Genomic DNA, 18933 nt, shown 5'->3' on the forward strand with positions numbered 1-18933 from the left:
CTGTAGGCTACACAATCATGGGGAAGACTGCTGACTTGACAGTTGTCCAAAAGACGACCATTGACACATTGCACAAGGAGGGTAAGACACAAAAGGTCATTGCAAAAGAGGCTGGCTGTTCACAGAGCTCTGTGTCCAAGCACATTAATAAAGAGGCAAAGGGAAGGAAAAGATGTGGTAGAAAAAAGTGTACAAGCAATAGAGATAACCGCACCCTGGAGAGGATTGTGAAACAAAACCCATTCAAAAATATGGGGGAGATTCACAAAGAGTGGACTGCAGCTGGAGTCAGTGCTTCAAGAACCACTACGCACAGACGTATGCAAGACATGGGTTTCAGCTGTTGCATTCCTTGTGTAAAGCCTCTCTCACGTCAGAAGCATCTTGCCTGGGCTAAAGACAAAAAGGACTGGACTGCTGCTGAGTGGTCCAAAGTTATGTTTTCTGATGAAAGTAAATTTTGCATTTCCTTTGGAAATCAGGGTCCCAGAGTCTGGAGGAAGAGAGGAAAGGCACACAATCCACGTTGCTTGAGGTCCAGTGTAAAGTTTTCACAGTTAGTGATGGTTTGGGGTGCCATGTCATCTGCTGGTGTTGGTCCACTGTGTTTTCTGAGGTCCAAGGTCAACGCAGCTGTATACCAGGAAGTTTTAGAGCACTTCATGCTTCCTGCTGCTGACCAACTTATGGAGATGCAGATTTCATTTTCCAACAGGACTTGGCACCTGCACACAGTGCCAAAGCTACCAGTACCTGGTTTAAGGGCCATGGTATCCCTGTTCTTAATTGGCCAGCAAACTCGCCTGACCTTAACCCCATAGAAAATCTATGGGGTATTGTGAAGAGGAAGATGCAATATGCCAGACCCAACAATGCAGAAGAGCTGAAGGCCACTATCAGAGCAACCTGCGCTCTCATAACACCTGGGCAGTGCCACAGACTGATCGACTCCATGCCATGCCACATTGCTGCAGTATTTCAGGCAAAAGGAGCCCCAACTAAGTATTGAGTGCTATACATGCTCATACTTTTCATGTTCATACTTTTCAGTTGGCCAAGATTTCTAAAAATCCTTCCTTTGTATTGGTCTTTATTAATATTCTAATTTTCTGAGATACTGAATTTGGGATTTTATAATCATCAAAATTAAAAGAAATAAACATTTGAAAAATATCAGTCTGTGTGAATGAATATAATATACAAGTTTCACTTTTTGAATGGAATTAGTGAAATAAATCAACTTTTTGATGATATTCTAATTATATGACCAGCACTTGTATATATGTAGTCACATTTTTGTCATCTCTCACAATGATTTGAGAGTTGTCATCCTTATTGCTTTTATAAAAAGGTGGTAACAGCACATTTAACACAATATAAAATAATTATTACTTAATAAAAATAATTTGTAATTATCTGAATAAAAGAATTCTGTTCAATAGCCTTATTCAACTCATGCCAGGATTATTTTTATGACATGATGACTCTCCGAAAATTTGAAGTTTACAAATTGTGCTTACAAATTCTGCGAAAACATGGTCAGTGTTGGGGAAAGTTACTTTTAAAAGTAATGCATTACAATATTGCATTACTCCCTAAAAAAGTAACTTATTGTGTTAGTTTATTTTTTTATGAAAATTAATGTGTTACATTACTTTGGCATTACTTTTTCTCACCTGGACTGGGCTTGCTTGATTGTTTTTTTTACAAACAACAAAAAAGCTCTATCATTGGCAAATGTTAGGGCCCTTTCACACATCTTTACGGCTGTACAGTAGAAGGCACAGCTCAAACAAACCTTTCAGATATGCTGCCATTCTGGATTAAAGAAGAATAGGATACAGGAGAAAGAAGTTCAACACTCTTATTTCTAAATCTAATCTAAAGTCATTTTTGCTTATTAGTATGGCTGAATTGGATAATTGAAGGTCAGCAGCAAAGACATTGGTTAATAAAGTGAGATTAAATACATAAAGTATATTTGTGTAATTTAATATATTTAATTATTACAGGTTTGCGTTCAATTCATGAGATTGCATTTCACTGTTTTTATTCATTTTGAGGAATACTGAATGGTTTTGTGCAAGTGAGATGAGTAAATATATGTTCACATTTAGTCTAGAACTACAATAATCATCATGTTCACACAGCACACACAACACCTCTTTATATAAATAAAGGTTTCTCTCAACATGCATGGGGACAGGAGAGCTGTCAAGCAATAAATGTGAAAAAAGTAACTTGCGTTACTTACTTTAAAAAGTAACTTAGCTATTTTGTTGTAAATTGAAAAAAGTAATGCATTACTTTACTAGTTACCTGAAAAAGTAACCTGAAAACATAACTCAAGTTGCTTGTAATGCGTTACCCCTAAAACTGGACATGGATGCTTATAAAAAACAAAAAACCTGTAATTACTGTATGGTAATGCTAACAACCTATGTAGGAACATCTATTAGGAATTCTAATGATGTGCTGTCACAGGTGTGCATATATAGCTATTTTATAATGGCTTTCTATCTTTTAAGAACTATCCTGACTGACAAGGCTGAAATGTGCTGAGTTAAATGCTTTGAGCCATGATCCACTGTCAGCAAAGTCAGCTCCTTCAGAGGATGTCTGAGTGCTGATAATCTGGCTTTAGTGACTCTAGACACGATCTCTCAGAGGCTGATGATTCCATAGATAACTACTACAGCACCTCTTCTGTGTGATTGCCTCTTTATGCTAATGAAGGTATGCCTAACCTCCCAATGAGACCTTTGATTATCCTGTCTTATGCTGATGGCCTCATAAATATACATGTATCCTTGAGACACAAATCAATGCAAATGAGAGACTAATGTCAAGCACCAAAATATGAACAGATATGTGACAGAAAACAGCTAAGACCAATTGATCCTTTTCAGCGGTTTCCCTTTAATATTATATTATCAAGATCTTGCATAGTGTATGCTAGCTTATCTTGCTAACTTAGCCGGCTTACTAATTGTAAGCTATAATCAAAACAAATTGACAAAATGTTTAATTTCACACATTTTGTAGCATTTACGAATTATTGGTATATTTCTGGGATTTCTAATTAGAAAACAAATTGAATACCCCCAAAAGTTCTTTCAACCAGGGGGATCGCATAGGGGTCTAGTTGGGGTAGGATTTTAATGTTATCGTAGGATTTCTGTTTAACACCCGCCTCTATCACCTTTCTTGTGTAGTTTATGGCCTGTTTTGTTTGGATATGTATGATATGTCATTTTCTGCTGGGATGGTGAAGAAGTGAGCTTGGACAGAGTGCTGATCCAGCTGTCAAGTCTGATTTGCCTGGGCTGAGTTGATAGGGAGCAGTGTCATTGCTATACCCCCTTCCATTACGGCCACAGTGGTTCCGGAATGATCTCTCTCCCCGGCGCCGCTTAGTGAAGTGATTGGTAACGGACCTGACAGCTGGCTAATGGGTGGATTTGCAGCAGGGCTGCATTCGTTACACGCCTTCTTGTCTCTTTGTCTTTTGCTCACACCCTCTTTCATGCCCCTGCTCTGTTACAGACTTGTTTTTCCATGGTATTCTTACCACACCTTAGGGTTTTGGGGATCTTTTTTTTTTTTTTTTTTTTTTTTGATCCCAGCAACCGAATTTGTCTCTCTCTCTCTCTCTCTCTCTCTCTCTTTGTCATCTCATTGTATTTCAACAATTCTGTCATCTCTTTCACTTTCCTTTCCAAGAGTTCTAAAACATTAATAGCATTGAATGTCAGAGATATCTGCTCTGTGAAAAACTGGTGCCATCCTTGATTTATTCACCATCATATTTCAAAGCACATGCAGCATATGAAAATAAAAGAGCAATGGTGGCATTCTTTTTGAAAACCCATCTTGTGTCCAAGGCCACAACTGCTATTTAATCTCCAAAGTTCCAGATGTGAGGCTTTGTGCTCAGGTACAGCCTGATTTGTTGCTGCAAGTCTTTGTTTTAAGGTTGAAATTTACTCATAAAGAGAGAGTCCATTGTTGTACATTTGCATTATGAACTACCTGGGGAGGGGGGGAGGGGTGGGGGTAGTGGGGAGTACTCGAAGGCAGTAGCATTCCCAGTTCATAGCTTTTAATAGATAAGAAACTCTGTAGCTCAGAGCCCAGGCCCTATTCAGAACTTAATATTCCCCAGACATATGTCTCCTTTCTAACCTAGTCTAAGACAAATGTAGATTGCTAAGATAAGATGGCTTTCTGGTGTTATTCAAACTCTCAGGGAGTTTGAATCTGTAACAATGACTGATTGCATCAGCTCACTCTGTCTTATCAGACCGTTTTGAAATGGCAGGACTTGAATGACCTCTAATCTGAGCTCACCCAGGAAAGGACAAGACCACTGACAGCTGATGGAAGCACAAAAGGAGACTAGCGGGTGAAATGCAGCTTTAGAAATCAGTTAGGGTCTTGAATTTATGATTACTGGAACAAATGAATACTCTTAACTTCAGCTTGGAAAGTAATGTTGGGGCTACAAAAGGAATCCTATCAAGTCAGAGTTATGAAGTCTGGTTATACAGTAATGCCCTAATCTTGCTATAATGAACAAATGTGAAATTTGTATCTACTTTAGCAGATCTAAAGTTCCAAACTCAATTTCACTTTTCATCTTGTCACAATATATTACTCCCCTTCTGAAACATTTAAATTGAAATCAATTAAAGTCTGTCAATCTAATATATATATATATTATATGTGTGTGTGTGTGTGTGTGTGGGGGGGATCATTTAATTTAATGTATCATCTTATTTGTAACTGAAATATGCTTTAGATACCACAGTCTATTATAGACAACATTGCATGCCACACTTTGTCATTTAAGCTTAATAATCTCTGTGATGGACTGGCCACTGCCTATGGTGTTTGTAATCACAGTTTGACTGTCTTGACTACCTTTTCACCTTCATAAATTATTTACTCAATAGTTTAGTTAAAAATTAATGTTTAGAGTGAGTGAAGCAGTTTGTAATGCCCAAACCATATAACATAGTCGAATTAATCCAACTGGAAATGCACAGCTTCAAGATCTTAATTCATGGTGAGGAAATTGCTTTGTTTGTTGTATATAGTGTGTTGGCATATATTGGCAAATTTTAAGAGTTTTTGCATGAAAGGCAAGTAGTAGACTGGAAAATTGGTTTGTCTCAGTATGACATGATATTCAGCAATCTGTAGCAAGTCTTGTTATTGATTTCATTTCATGCTGTTATCTCTTACTGTAGATATTTTTCTGTGATTGTCATAACATTGTCTTATCTGACATAATTTATCATCTATTTCTTTTCAGATCGAAATGTTAGAGCACAAATATGGGGGCCACCTCATCTCACGGCGTGCCGCTTGCAAGATTCAGACGGCCTTTCGCCAGTATCAGCTCAGCAAAAACTTTGAAAAGATCCGAAACTCCCTCCTTGAAAGTCGTTTGCCACGCCGTATCTCCCTGCGAAAAGTGCGAGTGCAAAATACAGAGGGTATCTCAGCTGAACGGGCGCTGGCTGAAGGCTGCAATCTAGCAAGTATCCCCCTCGTCCGGTCCCCGTCCCTTCCCACCACAGTAGGTGGCACCCTCACTGACCTTGAAGATTCTTTCAATGAACAAGTCCAGTCTCTTGCCAAATCCATTGATGATGCACTTAGCAACTGGAGCATGAAGACCATGTGTTCACTCCAAGAAAGTGGCACCTACCAGTTTAGCTCAGAGGCATTTAGTACAGCTGGTGACAAATCTGGATTGGCAGGGACAGTCAGAGAAGGTGGCCCCATGGACCCTGCCACATTCCATAGCGGAACCGGACAAGTAGACAACTCTGAGAATGTGGCCCGGAGTGCCAGCAAGCTGATGATGGCTTTCCGGGATGTGACTGTTCAAATTGATAGCCAGAACTTCCGCATGTCCTCTTCCGTTATGGAGTCCTCCACTTCTGTTTCTCTTGGTAATTGTGTCCAGCAGGGGGCCATAGTTACTGAGAGCCCACAGCAACCTCCAGTTAATGATGCAAATGAACAACCTCAACAAGGACAGCCACCACCATCTCCCCAGGATCCAGCTCCTCCACCCTTAGAACTGGATACTGAGGAAATACCAGATGGCGACTTCCCAGCCCCTCCACCAAGTGAGGAGGAACTTGGGGAGGATCTACCACCTCTGGTGCTGGACAAACAGGAAGTTCCAGAACCAGCAATTCCAGCACAGACAGCAATAACCTCTGAAACCTTGTCTCCACCAGAGGTTGCAGAGACACCAGTCACCCCAGTTGTAGAAGTTTTGGAAGCTAAACGTATTGAGTCAGATACAGCGGACAACAGCTCAGAGCAGATGAGTAGCAGCAGTACATCCACATCGGCTCGGTCAACTTCAGAGGTCTCGTCCAAAGAAGCTTTACAGGCCATTATTCTTAGCTTGCCCCGATACCACTGCGAAAACCCAACAAGTTGCAAATCTCCTACCCTCTCTACTGACGTCATGCGTAAACGCCTATATCGTATTGGTCTCAACCTCTTCAACATGTGAGTACCCTGAAAACCTTTTATCTCCAATCATAAGGGCCCTTGAGTGTTGGGTAAGAGTTGATTGTTATGGTGACAGAACTTTTACATCACACTTGCTTAAAGTGACTAATGCCAGATACTTTAGGCTGTAAAACCATTTTCTATCTCAATATATCAAGCTGTCCTCTTCTGTCACTAATATAGCTGCTCTTCAAAACATCACTACATCCCAGTCTCTCTCTGTCTCACTTCCTTGCCTCACTCCTGTCATCCAGTTCTGTCTCCAGCTGTGGCTAACACCCCCTCCCTGATGCCTGTCACCTTGGGTTTGTCTGACCCTATTAATAGCACCCCATTTATTCAAAGTGCTGTCTCACTCCCTTTACCCTAATCTCATCTCGCTCCATTGAAAACATGAAGACATTTTAAAAGTTAGACTTTGTCTAATCATTTTATAGCACAATAGAATAATGGGACTTTGTTTATCTGAGTTGTTTTTTTTTTTTTGTGCACAAGAAAGCAAGAGATATATAAGGAAAATGAAGAGCAAATGTGAAGGAAAAAAAAAAATTAGTGGCCAAGCACTGTAGGTGTAGGCACATATATTGTATCTGTAAGTTCTGTCAGGACCACTTCTGTCAGGACCACTATCATCAAAGATGATTGACAATTACCATACATTGGTGGTATGGTTCTGTTCTGGGCAAGAAATATTTTGCCTTTTGGTGTTCAACATCACTCTTAAGATATACCTTAATGAAGTCATAGGCGTAAACACCATCTCAAAAATGTTTTAGCATACTGACACTAAACTTTATAGCAGTGCCTTCCAAACCTTTCCTGGAGGCCCCGATTTGGGTGTCATCCTTTTCAGATTAACTCCGTTTAGGTCTTGTACTCTTTTCTAATGAGCTGATGAGTTGAATCAGGTGTGTCAGAAGAGGGGGACAAAAATGTATAGTGTTTGGGGTCTTCCAGTACAAGAATACCACATACAGTCATGTGAAAAAGAAAGTACATCTGGTTGAGGTCTGGACTTTGACTGGGCCAGTGATTATATTCTTTTTCAGCCATTCTCTTGTAGATTTGCTTGTGTGGTTGGGATCATTGTCCTGTTGCATGACCCAATTTTGGCCAAGCTTTAGCTTTTGGACAAATAGCCTCACATTTGACTCTAGAATACTTTGGTATACAAAGGAGTTCATGGCTGACTCAATTACTGCAAGGTTCCCAGGTCCTGTGGCTGTAAAACAAGCCCAAATCATCACCCCTCTACCATTGTGCTTAACAGTTGGTATGGGGTGTTTGTGCTGATATGCTGTGTTAGGTTTTCACCAAACGTGGCACTATGCATTTTGGCCAAACAGAAGTTTAGTGGTTTGTTCAGATGCAACTTTATCAAACTTAAGCTGTGCTGCCATTATCTTTTTAGAGAGAAGAGGTTTTCTCCTGGCAACCCTTCCAAACAAGCCATGCTTGTTCAGTGTTTTTTAATTGTCATGAACTTTAACATTTAACACGCTAACTGAGGCCTGTAGAGTCTGAGATGTAGCTCTTGGGTTTTCTGCAGTTTCTGTGAGCAGTGCACGGCCTAACCTTGGGGCAAATTTTCTGGGACGTCCACTCCTGGGAAGATTGTCAACTGTCTTGTTTTCCACTTGTCAATAATCTTCCTCACTGTTGAATGATTGACTTCAAATAGTTTTTTCCTCCTTGACATTGTGTTAACACACACCTGAATGCTCCATACCAGCAAACTGCAAAAACTTCTGCTTTTATAGAGTTGGTCATGCTTGCTGATGGTCAGTTAATCAAAGGAATTTGATTAGCAGAACCTGACTGCTACTTACCCTCTCAAATACAAAAGCAGTAAGGGTGTGAAGCACTTAGGCTACGTTTACACTGGCACAAAAAAATCAGATTTTTTGCTCACATCTGACACAGATCAGAATTTGTTGCACACGTGTAAACACAAAAATACACACAAGATCTGATTTTTTCAAATCCAATCTGAGCCAATTCCAAATGTGGTTTTAAATCCGATACATATTTGATCTCTGGACATTCGACCTACGTTTAAACATGCATATCCGATTCCCATTTGAATTCCAAGCCACCACAATGCGAGGGCGACATGTTTGCTCACTAAAAGGTAGCTTTTTATGTTGTATTATGAAGCAGACGTGTCTGTATGCACTCGCACTAAAAATTCACAGCTTTATTATTGAGGTGGAAACTTTGTCAATCTATTTTTCCTAGAAAGAAATTGTGCACACACACACATTCAGCAGCTGAATATCAACCTGAATATCAAGAGACCACCATTTTTTTTTTTTTTTTTTTTTTTTTTTTATAAGCCAAAAGCTTTACTGGGTAGGCTAATATCTCTCTCTATCTCTCTCTCTCTCTCTCTCTCTCTCTCTCTCTCCCCCATACTCACTCAAATTCATTGAAATAAATGTAATCTTACCTGCTACTTTATTTCGCAGCAAAATTCTAAAACTAACGACTGTAGATAAAATACAAACGCAAATTACTTTTATTTTCCAGTCTATATCCGTTCAGTCAGATTTCATGCTTTAATAGCACGGCCATTCAAAACCAGAGGGTCTACCATGTGCATGTAAAACTATCAATGACAATCATTTTGGGGCGGGAAGTAATGTAAACACAGATATCGGATACCAGTCGCGTCTGTTTCCTGCATTCCTAACTGTTATACCTAATAATATACACTATATTGCCAAAAGTTTTGGGACGCCTGCTTTTACGTGCACATGAACTTCCCATTCTTAATTCTTAGGGTTTAATATGGAGTTGGCCCACCCTTTGCAGCCATTATAGCTTCAACTCTTCTGGGAAGGCTTTCCACAAGGTTTAGGAGTGTGTTTATGGGAAGTTTTGACCATTCTTCTAGAAGTGCCTTTGTGAGGTCAGGCACTGATGTTGGCGAGAAGGCCTGGCTCGCAGTCTCTGCTCTAGTTCATCCCAAAGGTGTTATATCTGGTTGAGCTAATCTGAAGGCCACACAAAGTTTGGAGGTCTGTAGCTACTGACTCTGCAGAAAGTTGGCGACTTCTGCTCACTGTGAGCTCAGCATGCCCTGACCCCGCTCTGTGATTTTATGTGGCCTACCACTTCGTGGCTGTGTTGCTGTTGTTCTCAATTGCTTTCACTTTGTTATGATACCACTAACAGTTGACCGTGAAATATTTAGTAGTGAGGAAATTTCATGAATAGCAGTCTGCATGCCTAGGTGCTTGATTTTATACACCTGTGGCCTTGGAAGTGATTTGAACACCTGAATTCAGTGATATATAGTGTATATGAATTCTCTCCACTGTGTATGTATTTTTTGATCCAAATAACTTCTGGCTAATTTCCTCAAGCTCATTTCACCAAAACCTAATTTGAACATATTTTGTTCAGATTTTATTTTTTAATACAGGACCAGTTTGTTCTTTTATTCATACATAATGGATTTTATAAGGCTTAGATAACATCAAGATTATGTTGGTTTACTAGCAAGGAACATAATTTCTGAAAATCACGCATGACTGCAATATGGCAATCTCCCTGAAGGCATTCAAATGTTATTTTGCTGCAGTCCCAGAAATCAGATGCTACAATAAGTATTTTCTGATTAGAAATTATAAAGCTTGTGTAACTTAAGTATAGATTAAATTAAAATAAAATGGCACAGTTTATAGATGAATGTGATATGTAAACACAAATATATATTTTTAAATATTTTCACAACAATATAAATTAATTTAATGTGTATTTAATTGTTGAGTTTTTGATTAGTTTTATAGCTTTTTTCTATTTACCTCTTATATTAATTTCAGTTATGTTAACATGCCGAGGAACTGTCCGCTATTGTAACTGTCATATCATCCACATACACCTTTCCAACAATCTTTTATTTAAAGCTGGAGAAATGCAGCTCCACTTTACAAATCCTATTGGCTTTATTTCTGCAGTGTCATATCGCTGCCAATTAAAATTCTGCTCCCGCATGTGTATTCTCTATGTTCAGCCAAGAGTGACTGAGGCAGAGTTTGATAAGAGTTCTCTGTACGCAAAACATCACAGAGGTGTATGATGGGAAAGGTTGAATCAGGACTGTGCTGGACTGTGTGCTATAAATGTAAAACATTAAAGGTGCTAAAGAGAATGTTTTGTTTTATTATTTTTATTATTTTTGCAATATTACTTAAAACTGTCTTTACTAACTGATAAAAGACTATTTATTAGGTGCACTGAAAGGAATAATATTAATATACATCATCTGTGCACGAGGTAGGGCCTTAAAAACATCAGCCAATCATTTACGCGATCATTGCGTAAACGATTGGCCCTCTGGCTTGTCAATCACTGCCGTGACGTTCCTTGTGAGAGACGTGTGCGGATTGGCCCTCTGGCTTGTCAATCACTGCCATGACGTTCCTTGTGAGAGACGAGCGCGGCTGCACGCTCCAGTAACTTTCCACACTCCACAGGCGCCGCATGCAATGTTTTTGTCCGGAGTAACAACTGCAGATTATGAGTTATCTGCGGTGGGACCCACATAATGAATCCACTAACACAACACAGCGATTGCCGGTGGTAAACACTCGTGTTCCATACGAGTGTTTACGAGTTTTGGGAGGCGTTCCTTCGAAGGAGGGGGGGTTGTTCTTACGCATATGCTCATTTCAAAAACTCTGTAACAGTCTTTGGTTTCTCAGTCGACGAAAAGATCCTCTTTAGCACCTTTAAGGTCAGAAACGTATTCTATGCAAATGCAGATGTGAATGCTGTAAGCATCTGGTCCATTTTTTACATAGTTGGTGGCAGCAAACCTCATCACTCAAGGGTTCATAGAGGTACTTTCAAGTGTCTGTGTTCACACATAGCTACAGCTAAACATGTTGACATTTTATAGGAATGTGATTCAGGTTATTCTCTGTTGCTCCATTATGATAATAATTCCCTGAAAGATAAAACTGACTATTTCACAAAATAGCACCCATTGTGGCGATGCTGAGAATGCAAAATGTTGAATTGTTGAATTGAATTCTCACGATCTTGCATGTTCCCTAAAAGTTCACAGAAGAACATTACAAAGAGGACATTTGAGATGTTAACAGAACATTCCCACATGGTCCTCTTTTAGTCATATAATAACGTTGCTGATATCACTTTAGGGGGACGTTCCATACTGGTTATTCTGTGGTCACATTAGCAACGTTACAAAGAGGACATTTAGGACGTCAACAGAACATTCCCACATGGTCCTCTGTTGGTCATATAATAACATTCCCGATATCACTTTAGGGGGACGTTCCATACTGGTTATTCTATGGTCACATAGCAACGTTACAAAGAGGAAGCTTGGGACGTTAATAGAACGTTCCCATACAGTACCCTGTTAGTCAGATGGGGACGTTTCATTCAGGACAGATACGATTCTCTGAACTGCAGTGACAGCACCCATCACATATTATAGATCAATTAACATGATTCAAATGACAAAACAGTATTTGACAATAGGTGCCGATTTATGTTTCTGTCAGTTGGTGCCCACACTCCATAACCGAGCATGCACACGTAATATCTGAGCCAAAGTAGAGCCATGAGGACACTATATTTGAGAGTGCGCGAGTTTTGTGGAGACATTCGTGCTGCAGATTACATCGATTGCGTTAATGTTTTACATTGATGCCCACTCGACATGCATCATTAAAAAACGCCATAGTAGCTGCTTCAAGTGAACTATAAAAATGAAAACAGCGTCATGTCTGAAAGCTGCAGTCGTTTTTATTGTTTCTGTCAGGACAATTATCAATCAAATATGATTGATAATTGTATAGAGATTGTATTGGTGGTATGGTTCTGTTCTGGGCAAGAACTCCCTGCGCATCCATGCAGCCTAGCATGGATAAGAACAGGGAGAGCAGCAATAACCCCCCTAGGGTAAACAGAACAGAACCAGCATATCGTCGCTGCCCGATGAAACTCACGTATGTCCAAAACGGTTACTTTTCAGGAAGTGAAAAAAACACTGTATTTAAAAAGCAGTTGAATGTAGCATTGTCATACTTGGTACAGCATCTTTACATGAACCATATTCTTGCCAGTGTAATGATATAATCCACATTTGACCAAAATTGAGTTTAAATGGACATACGTGCATATTTTACAATAACGGTGGTCGATACACGTTCTTCCGATCATTAATTAGAATGGCCTAGTCGCGTTTCATATTGACAGATGAATACGCTCAGTTTATTAAATAGCCTACGTCTTAGTATATTAAATACGCTTAGTTTATTTAATATTAATTATAAATGTATTAAATGTCTCTTGCAAACTATGAAGGGACAATGAATCAATACACTGACATGGTAATGCTAGACAGATACTTTGTTTGCACAGTCCTACCGTAATTGTGTCACTCCTAGACGTACGTCTGGCGTCAGGGGGGAAACGTTTACCTCGATAAAGGAAAGTCATTGTCTCACCAGGCTATGTTTATTTGGCAATGTAACCTCACAGTGTTATTCGGCTATTCAGTGCTGAGCTTCGATGAAACTTCACGAGACCGGCGAGATGCTGCCACAGGGCGGAATACGCGGCGTGATTGACAGCTTTGACACCAAAAGTTTGACACACAACTTTTCATTGGCCATTTAGATATGTGAAGCATACTGTACACGGAAATGAACCTGGAAATTCAATCCGTCGAAAAATCTCAAAATCGGCAAAATGGACATGGTTTTCATCGGACAGCAACGATATGCAGATAAAATTGTCAATAATTTAACGTACACATTTCAAGAATTAGTTTGATTCAGGGGAATCATAAGGCCAATCCTAACTGAAGTGAGGAGGAGCTGGGGATGGAGGGAGGGTAATTAGCTCCTGAGAATCCAATAGCTGCTGATGATACTGAGGAGCTTATATATGGATGCTCTGATAGGCGTCGTATTCCCATAGGTAGACTTGAGTCACCTGGGAGACAGCTGATGCGAGCTTGACTGACGTGACCTGCCAGAACTGACGCTAACTCTTGATATAAATTGCATTCTTTAGATTAATTTACATGTTGGCACTTAATATAAAGTGGGTTCATTGTTCTGCCTCCTCATTTCTGTTTTACCATCTATTTTAAAAGAAAATTGAAGGTCCCTCTCCAATAACTGAAGAAATGGATGACTTTTACCCTTACTTCAGCATTTATTACCCCATGACCTTGCAGTGGCACTTCAGTGTCAATTGTAGTTCCTTTAAAGCATAGCCATAATCTGAAGATAGAGGGCCTAATTAAAAGTTCTTCATCAGCTTTAAAGTCACTTGGGGAATGTGGCTTTTAAAAGTTAAAATCTTATTCAGATGAAGCAGTGCCTTTCTGTAGTACATTAAACCATCCACGATCTCTGTGTTTTCCCTTTCATTGCTGCCTCAGCGTCCAAGGTGAAATGTATTGTTCCAACCTTTTCATGAATGCATTTTGTACTGAAAGTAATTGTGTGCATGTAATAGCACAGGCAAATAAAGAAGTACATACAAGAATCTCTTGAGTGATGAGGTTAATGAGTGAATGTTTGAAAAAAAAAAAAATCTTTAAAATGACATTTCCAGACAGCATCTAACAGTGTGTTCCTGATGTGGTAACTTACATAACCGACAAATAGGCTTGCATATATGCACAGTGGCTCTGTATCCATCTTGTGAAAGGAAAGGTGCATAATCTACTATTTATTATCTACCTTCACCACGTGAAACCTTCTTTGCCCTGCATTGATGGTGACAATATTCACGGTAGAAAGTAACAGAAGGGATTCATCTGCTTTATGGGTGAGTGTATGTATGTGTGCACTTGATTATGAATCAGCTGGGAGGGCAATATACTGCCAAGTTGAGTGGGAGGCTGTTTATTTTCCACCCGCTCATCAGGTTTCTTTTAAATAAAGGAAAGTACAATGATAATTTTGAACATATGGCTAAATCCCTAAAATAATTCAGCTTCATCTGTCATTCAAGGATTAGTTCGCCCAAAAAAAAAAACAAAAAAAAAATGTGTCATCATTTACTCTCATGTTGTCATTTATCTACCCTTCTGTTCGTGAAAACCCATATAATTTCTTTGGAACAGTTTTGTCAATGAATAATACATTTATGTTTTCAGTTATTTTTTTAATCAATTTTGAATAATATTTTGTTGGGGAAAAAAAGTGTGTATTTGAGGGTACATTTACACAACAACGATGTACTAAAAACAAAAAAGTTTTGAAAAGTTAAGCATACAGACGTCAGTGTTGTCAAAACAATCCCCATTCACATGGATCTTGCAAAAAAAAACGAATAAAAACACTGCAATATTCACGCCAGGTGTCACTTTGTAAAGAAACACTGCGCTCCTATTGACTGAACACATTATATGCATGTGCATGATGTCACAGTTTTCATAAATTCACATTTTTGTAGCTTACACGGAGACGATAACATTGTTTAACATTGTAATATTGTTTTTCAAAAACTCGTTTTCAAAAGTTTGCTCTTTCAGGCCCCCAAAACGCTGCTGTCATGTAAATGACAGACCAAAACTCATTAAAAAAATGTAGTTTTAAATTGAAAATGGTGTTGTGTAAACAGCCCCTAAAATGAAGCTTTACTTTTGAATCTGTTCAGATTTGTCCACTGACCATTTCACCAGGTTACATCTTTAGGCCAGTAGTCATTTGAATTATTCACTTAACCAAAAAAAAAAAAAAAAAAAAAAAAAACTTAATTCATGACCAAACCAAGTTATACAATTTAATAAAATTTGTGTATATACAAATCTACTCAGAGACTCCAAATAAAGTGTTTAAGCATCCTGCAAAAAACAAACAAACAAACAAAAAAGTTTAGTTCAAAAACAAGACACTATTACTGCATGCAGCCTGTAGAAACGGTATCATACAGTATATCTTGCTCAGAAGCTTTACAACATTAATATAGACATTTTATATGTATATGATATAGTATCTAAGTTTAAAATTATTCTACTTTGGATTTCTGAGATGTGCACAATACAATACTCAGCAAATACTGATAAATGTGATTTATTTGATTAATTTCCAGTTTATGCAATTAATTTGATTAAATCTGTTTGACAGCGCTACTTTTAACACTCAGAGATATCAAACATATCAAAGAAAACAAAAATAAAAATAAACCAGTCTCTCCCTTACCCACACGTCATCACTTCAAACACCCTGACAGATAAGGATAAGCCAATTTTTAATCAAATGGAGGTTTTGCTCCAAGAGAGTGAAAATAGAGAGGGGTTGTCATTAGTTCCAGCAGTTCATTTTCTGCAGGGTAGCCTAATACCTGTGACAGCTCAGACTGAATCTAAAGCAGGTAGGTGTGTGTGCTCTGGGAGGAGATGCTGAAATCTGAGTTTGGATTAACAGAGAGATTTGGGGACTGGAATGTGCTTTCCTTAAACAGATAATTAAGAAAGCAGAAGGATTATAAGTTGTGTATATGTTGGAAAGAACATATAAAGGGCATATAGAGGACGTTTAAGTGTGAACAAGGGATGTTAGTAAGCAGTGTATACTGATCTAAAATGAGTTTTCACTTGCCTCATGGACAGAATGGGAACGTTTCTATTCCTCAAAAGAGAGGAAAACAGCAGGAGAGAAGAGAAAGGAAAATTACGAGTGTGTGAGTTTAAACAGATGTTTGATTCTGTTTATATGTGTTTGTGTCTAAAGAAAGGAGACTGGCCATGATCAACTCAAAAAGCTGTGCTCTTTCTTGCCTTGTAACTGTGCATGTATGAAGAGTTTCCGTTTATGATAATATATATATATATATATATATATATATATATATATATATATATATATATATATATATATATATATATATATATATATATATATATATTATACAGTGCTCAGTGTAAATGAGTACACCCCCTTTGAAAAGTAACATTTTAAACAATATCTCAATACTCAATAAACACAAAAACAATTTCCAAAATGTTGACAAGACTAAGTTTTAACTTCTAACATCAAAGTAAGGTTAATAATATAACTTAGAGAGCAAAATTTTCAGTTTTACTCAAATTAGGGTGATGCAAAAATGAGTACACCCCACTGAAAGTCTCTGAAGCAAAGCTAAATTTAACTACAAATGTCTAATTTAACAAGAATTCAACCACAGGTGAGTCTAATTATTCATTGCACATGTGTCCAGCAAACATTTGACTTTAAAAGGGTGTTAAAACCCCTTCCCATTTCATGCTGTCAGCAATGGCACCACATGAAAGAGAAATGTCACAAGACCTGAGAAAGAAAATAATTTCTTTACAATAATTCCTTTTTTTCCAGAAAGGTGAAGGCTACAAAGCTTTACTTATCAGTCAGAATACTGTAGCAAAAATACTAAGATGTTAAAAAGATGGACCTGCAACCATCACACAGACGTCCAGGTCATCCACGGATGTTAACACCTTGATAGGAGCATCTTCTGATGAGAAGGGTTGAAGAAAATTGGCATGCAAGTTCACTGGAGTTATCTAAAGAAATAGAAAGCGAAACTGGGGTGACTATTTCCCAATACTACATACACTGCAGAGGAATGGCATGCATGGGTGCCATCCATGAAAGAAGCCCAGGCACAAAAAAGCCCGCCTAGAGTTTGCCAGGGCCCATGCTGACAAAGATGAAGACTACTGGGACTCTATACTCTGGAGTGATGAGACCAAGATAATGTTTTTGATACTGATGGCTTCAAAAGTGTATGGCGTCGCAAAGGTGAGGAATACAAAGAGAAATGCATGGTGCCTACAGTGAAACATGGTGGTGACAGTGTCCTTATGTGGGGCTACATGAGTGCTGCTGGTGTCAGGGAGCTGCATTTCATTGATGGCATCACAGATGTATACTAAAAGAGAAGATGCTACCATCACTCTGTGCCCTTGGTCGTCATGCACTTTTCCAACATGACAATGATCCTAAACACACATCTAAGGCCACTGTTGGATTTCTGAAGAAGAACAGGGCGAAAGTGATTCAGTGGCTCCTGATCTGAACCCAATCGAACACCTATGGGGAATTCTGAAGAGACAAGTTGAGCATCACTCTCCATCCAGTCTCTAAAAGAGGTCATTCTTGAAGAATGGAAAAAGATAGATGTTGCAAAATGTCGCCAACTTGGTGATTCCATGCCTAGAAGACTTGGTTCTGTCATTAAAAACATGGAGGCCATACAAAGTACTAGATGTAGTAGTTTTTGTTGTAGGGTGTACTAATTTTTGCATCACCCTAATTTGAGTAAAACTAAAAAATGTGTAATCTAAGTTATATTATTAACCTTACTTTCATGTTATAAGTTAAACAGATGTTATATTAAACTTAGTCTTGTCAACATTTTGGAAATTGTTTTTGTTCATTGAGATATTGTTTATATATATATATATTAATTATATTTATTTATTATATGATATTTATTATATATATATGTGCATTGTTTGTTTGTGAGCAGCTGTCGCTGTCTATGCTTGTGGCCCCCGTGGTTTGGGGTCTGCTGTTGCTGAGGCACAGTGGCAGCTCAGATCGTGGGAATCGCAAGTGGATCTAGTGGAGGTGTTGGAGACACATGCTGCTTTTTTGCAGCAGCAGGCATACTAGGCCAACCTGCTTTGAGACCTGGATGAAGGCAAGGGGGTGGAACAGGATGCAGTTCATGTGACGCTTTTGACAGATGCATCTCTCACAGCTGGCGAGCGATCACGAGTGGTCGCTTTGCACAAAGTCTATGGAGGGACTATCATATTTTGTGGCACTTAAACTTGTTGATGGCTGTTTGTTTTATAGCTTTGAAACACTTCCTCCCAGACCTACGAGGCCGTCATGTGCTTGTCCGTACAGACAACATATCGGTGGTCTTGTACATAAATCCTCTATAAATCATCTGTGGTCACACCCACTTTACAAACTGGCGCACCAGATCCTCCTGTGGGCTCAGGGAAAGATGAGAGCACTCTACATCCCTGGACACCAAAACCTGGGACATCCTGGGAGACCCCATCCCAAGAGATGGAGGCTCCACCCTGAGGTGGTGGAGCAGATATGGAGGGAGTTTGGCTAGGCAGAGGTGGACCTATTTGCATCCCAAGAAATGACACACTGTCCGCCCTGGTTCTCCCTCACACATCCAACTCCTCTGGGGCTCAATGCCATGGTGCAGACGGGGCCTGGGGCCCGTTTGTTGCTAGTATCCCTGTTCTGGCCGGCCGAGTTTGGTTCTCGGACCTTATGTCCCTCCTTGATATTTTTGGGAAATTCTGATCAGGAGGGACCTTCTATCCCGGGGGTGGGGGGTTGGGGGACAGAATGTCTTTCACCCCCACCCAGAGTTGTGAACGCT

At 39.1% G+C, this 18933-nt stretch overlaps 1 protein-coding gene across 1 annotated transcript in view; it reads left to right on the plus strand.

The window, feature by feature from the left end:
• iqsec3a (IQ motif and Sec7 domain ArfGEF 3a) overlaps positions 1-18933 on the plus strand; it is a 182557-nt gene that overhangs the window by 104548 nt on the left and 59076 nt on the right. Inside the window, exon 4 of the mRNA XM_067392344.1 lies at positions 5318-6537. Within this exon, the coding sequence (XP_067248445.1) occupies positions 5318-6537 (1220 nt within the window). The remainder of the gene's footprint in view (positions 1-5317; positions 6538-18933) is intronic.

The sequence above is a fragment of the Chanodichthys erythropterus genome, chromosome 8, assembly GCF_024489055.1.
Source record: "Chanodichthys erythropterus isolate Z2021 chromosome 8, ASM2448905v1, whole genome shotgun sequence".
Lineage (NCBI taxonomy): Eukaryota > Metazoa > Chordata > Actinopteri > Cypriniformes > Xenocyprididae > Chanodichthys > Chanodichthys erythropterus.